This window comes from Carassius carassius, chromosome 29, assembly GCF_963082965.1.
Source record: "Carassius carassius chromosome 29, fCarCar2.1, whole genome shotgun sequence".
Taxonomy (NCBI): domain Eukaryota; kingdom Metazoa; phylum Chordata; class Actinopteri; order Cypriniformes; family Cyprinidae; genus Carassius; species Carassius carassius.
The window spans coordinates 3,492,433-3,497,442 of NC_081783.1; the positions used below are offsets into that span (position 1 = coordinate 3,492,433).

Below are 5,010 nucleotides of genomic sequence, written 5' to 3' on the forward strand. Positions count from 1 at the left end.
GTGTTTGAACTTCTATTTAAAGGTCCTTCAGAACACAACACAGCACATTGTATTTTTCAATAACAGATATAAACAATGATTACTTATCCGTTTTAAGAAGGTATAGTGATATCATTTACTCACTCTTATGTAGTTCCAAACCAATAGTCAATAGTCAATATTTTGGACCTCATAAAAAATAAAATTAAAATACAAAAACACTTTCGCTGCATTTTTTTTTTTGAAAATAAATTACATGAGGTTATATAATCGATCATATAATTCTAAATTGCCGAAACAGACAGAGACAACTTCAGATCAATACATCACAAAGTGTTACACAACAGTGTCACAATCGCCATTTTGTGACTTCAAGCTTTGGGCATAAGAGACAGCATCACTAAGAGTGTGAAACTGTATTTCTTTGTTCCCTTTCTTTGGGTCATAATACCCTCCCCTCCGCAAAGAATCAATGACGGAGGGGTTGCATTGTGCCAAAAGCACATTGATTCCTAGCCCCTTGTAGTCCTTGCATACCTCTTTCAAAGCATTGACCCCAGCAGTGTCCAGAAACAGCACTGGACTGCAGTCTATGACCAATGTGTGCAAACTGTTGTGCTGTAGCAGATACACAATGGTGGTCACGTCCACCTCTTGCTTTTGGTCTTCTCCACATTGTTCCTGTTTCCTCTGCTTGTCTAGTTTCCTGCGCCTGGCCTTTTCTTTAAGCGGATCCAGACCTGCATTGCGGTACAGGGATTTCTTAAAAAGAGCTTGGTTGGCATAGTAGATGGGAGCCTCATATCGGAAAACAGCCACCCCTGGCTGGCTCTGGAGACCCTTGTAGAACGCAAGGTCCTCAAAGAGCTCGCGGTCCCCTGCTTGGCCCAGCTGACGGATTTGGGCAGACTGGGTTCGGCCTAACACACAGAACGCAGAGACCAGGACTCCAACTAGTAGACCTAGCTCAGTGTTCACTAGTGCTGATGTAGCCATAGTAATCAGCCAGATGATAGCATCCACACGGTTGACGCGCCACATTTGCGGAATTTCCCCAAACTTTCGCAGTGCTCCACGGAGGTTGACGACTATGATGACAGCCAGAACACATCTGCGGAGAAGAAGAGAATTTTTTTTCGATTTTGTATGTTTTTTTAATGAAGTTTCTCATCAAGGCTGTATCGATTTGATCAAAAATACAGAAAAAAATTATAATTTTGTGAAATATTATTGCTTTATTTAAAATAACAGTTTTTTATTTTTATATACTTTAAAATATTATTTATTAATGTGAAGCAAAGCTGTATTTTCAGCATCATTACTCCACTCTCCAGTTTGATAGATAAAAGGTTAAAAAGAACAGTGTTTATTCAAAATATAAATTCTGTGTTAAGATCATAGACTGTATAAAAACATGAGTCCGTGATGTCACTTGTAGGTTTCCGAAGAGCATTTTTGAATCTCAAATCCACTCAAGTGGCCATGCCCATAATTATGCAAAATTAGCTATATTGACCAACACCACTTTTTGTACCAGGCTGTAAAGACATTTTTTTTCTACTGTAAAGTTGGGCTTTTGAAAATTGGGGGTCTATGGGATTGACTCCCTTTTGGAGCAATGGTTACGAACACAGGTTCCAAAAAAAATTTTTAAGCAGCACAACAGTTTCAACACTTATAATAAATCCTCAATTTAGAATGACTTCTAAAGGATCATGTGACACTGAAGACTGGAGAAAGGGACATTGAAAATTCAGCATTGCGACACTAAAATAGGAAACCATTATTAGAAATTAAAATAATTTTTCACAATATTACAGTTTTTTTTAATGTATTTTTGATCAAATAAATGCAGCCTTGATGAGCATAAAAGACTCCACTAAAAAAACAAAAATCGTACTAATCCCAAACTTTTGAATGGCAGTGTATGTGAAGTCTAGACAATTTCAACATGAAAATGGCATAATTTGTACGTACTTCTGCAAGGAGTAGAAGGCAGGTGCTATAACAAGCAGGACGAGCAGCAGCACAAGAGCAGTAATCAACCCCGAGATCTGAGTCTGGCATCCCGTCGACTCCTTCACAAGAGTCTTGGTCAAAGCTGCGCTGGTCGTGAAACAGCGGAAGAAGGAAGGAATGATATTACAGAAACCAATAGCATACATCTCCTGGTTAGGGTCCACCATATAACCATGCTTCTTGGCAAACATCTCAGACAGAGACACAGTAATGGCGAAACCAACAATGGCGATTGAAAATGCGTCAACGGCGATATTGGGTATGAGAGACCAGTTGGGAAGCTGCGGTGGCATGAAGCCTGTGGGAATGCTACCGGCTACATTAGAGCCATAAGTTTCCTCGAACCGTCCAAAGTGGGAAGCTAGAGTAGCAGCAATGACCACAAAGAGTTCAAAGGGAATAGGGGCCTTGAGCTTGGCCTTGAAGCGGTCGTTGAGCTCTTTGGTGGGTACAAGCACAAGCAAGCAGAGCACGCTAGTTACGAGGTCACATAGGTTGGTATGACCTAGATTCTTGAAAAGACTGATCCAGGTTTTTATGAGCGAACCCCAGCCTTGGACACGAGGAAGGTGAAGCCCCAGGAAGTACTTTATCTGGGATGTGAGGATGGTGAGAGAGGCTCCAGTTGCAAAACCGCTCAACAGAGAGTCCGATAGATACACAGAGACAAAGCCAACCTGTAGGAGACCCATCAACACCTGTAACCCAAGCAGAGCAATTAATACATTTAGCTAATTCAAAAATTCTGATAGAAGCAACTAACCTTGACTAACCTGGTAGACCCCTGCTGTGAAAGTTAGTGTTGCTGCCACCATGATTGCATAGCAGCTTCGGTCACAGATTGGACCAGTGCCGTTGTTCACATTTCCAAAGGTGGTCTGATTGGTGTCCGATGGATATCCTGCCAGAGTAAGTTCCCTATCCACAACCTGTCCCACCAGAAGACACAATACCCCAAACATCCCCACAGAGATGTGCCTGGAAGTTCCCAGTAGGGCGTAAATAATGCTGGCAAAAAAGGATGTATAGAGCCCATAAATAGGGTCTAGTTCTGCCAGTAAAGAATAGGCGATGGACTGAGGAACCAAGAGGATGCCCACGATAAGGCCAGACATGGCATCCCCAATGATCCAGTCTTTGAACTGATATCTTGGCAGCCATTTCACGATTGGGATGGAGTCTACGAGAAGGGCTTTAATTCGAGCAGAACTGCAGAAACACTTTTTTCCCACCTTCTTTCTCAACACGTCCTTCCAGGACACTTTCTCTTTTACACGCTCTTCTAAAAGGAAAGGAACATCAGGCCCCTTCTTAGCATCATCCTCTGCTGAAACACCGTCACAGACTTCTTCAATTGGCATAATGTCCAGAACTCTCACTGAAACAGGACAAAATAAGCATATTGATTAATTGGGTTTTAAAACACAGTTTGGTTTACAAAGATAAAGTAAGAGGAAAGGGTGTATCTTAGTTTTTGATAATCTTAAGTATGATTACGGACTTAAAATATTTTTTTTTATCATTAATTTCCCATTCTCATGTCATTCCAGCCCCTCTTATCTTTCTTGAAACACAAAGTTACTTATCAGGCAGATATTACAAGCTTCTGTTTCACACACAAGGAATTTGTGATTTAACCCATAAAAATATCATAAAAGTAATTACAATCATGCGCCGTATTGGCGTGAGGTAGTCATATGGACTTTTCTGATACTCTTCAAATTTGTTGTTGTCTTTGTACAGTATGTAAGGCACAACAATATTTATGTAAAGGGAAAACAGATCAAGAAATTAATCTATCAATGTCAGTACTAGCACAATTTATTATACAACCACAATACACAATTTACTAAGACCTTGACTCTCTCAATTAATTTCTAAAACCCAACTTCTTCATCAGAGAAAACAGATGGCAAACATTATCACTCATTATGACTTGTAGGAACAAAAATGTAAGAAGCATGCCAACTATGGAATTCAAAGTTATGTGAGATACAACCCGAATTCCAGAAAAGTTGGGACGTTTTTTAAATTTTAATAAAATGAAAACTAAAAGACTTTCAAATCACATGAGCCAATATTTTATTCACAATAGAACATAGATAACATAGCAAATGTTTAAACTGAGAAAGTTTACAATTTTATGCACAAAATGAGCTCATTTCAATTTTGATTTCTGCTACAGGTCTCAAAATAGTTGGGACGGGGCATGTTTACCATGGTGTAGCGTCTCCTTTTCTTTTCAAAACAGTTTGAAGACGTCTGGGCATTGAGGCTATGAGTTGCTGGAGTTTTGCTGTTGGAATTTGGTCCCATTCTTGCCTTATATAGATTTCCAGCTGCTGAAGAGTTCGTGGTCGTCTTTGACGTATTTTTCGTTTAATGATGCGCCAAATGTTCTCTATAGGTGAAAGATCTGGACTGCAGGCAGGCCAGGTTAGCACCCGGACTCTTCTACGACGAAGCCATGCTGTTGTTATAGCTGCAGTATGTGGTTTTGCATTGTCCTGCTGAAATAAACAAGGCCTTCCCTGAAATAGACGTTGTTTGGAGGGAAGCATATGTTGCTCTAAAACCTTTATATACCTTTCAGCATTCACAGAGCCTTCCAAAACATGCAAGCTGCCCATACCGTATGCACTTATGCACCCCCATACCATCAGAGATGCTGGCTTTTGAACTGAACGCTGATAACATGCTGGAAGGTCTCCCTCCTCTTTAGCCCGGAGGACACGGCGTCCGTGATTTCCAACAAGAATGTCAAATTTGGACTCGTCTGACCATAAAACACTATTCCACTTTGAAATAGTCCATTTTAAATGAGCCTTGGCCCACAGGACACAACGGCGCTTCTGGAACATGTTCACATACGGCTTCCTTTTTGCATGATAGAGCTTTAGTTGGCATCTGCTGATGGCACGGCGGATTGTGTTTACCGACAGTGGTTTCTGAAAGTATTCCTGGGCCCATTTAGTAATGTCATTGACACAATCATGCCGATGAGTGATGCAG

The 5,010-nt window shown here is 40.7% G+C and overlaps 1 protein-coding gene across 1 annotated transcript; it reads right to left on the reverse strand.

The window, feature by feature from the left end:
• Positions 1-221: 221 nt before the first annotated feature.
• slc26a2 (solute carrier family 26 member 2) lies at positions 222-3,388 on the reverse strand. The gene is made up of 3 exons (XM_059515472.1): positions 2,772-3,388; positions 1,957-2,696; positions 222-1,090 (listed from the first exon to the last, which is right to left on the reverse strand). Exons 1-3 carry the CDS (start codon positions 3,357-3,359, stop codon positions 316-318), a joined length of 2,103 nt encoding a protein of 700 aa, XP_059371455.1. The 5' UTR covers positions 3,360-3,388; the 3' UTR covers positions 222-315.
• Positions 3,389-5,010: the final 1,622 nt, after the last annotated feature.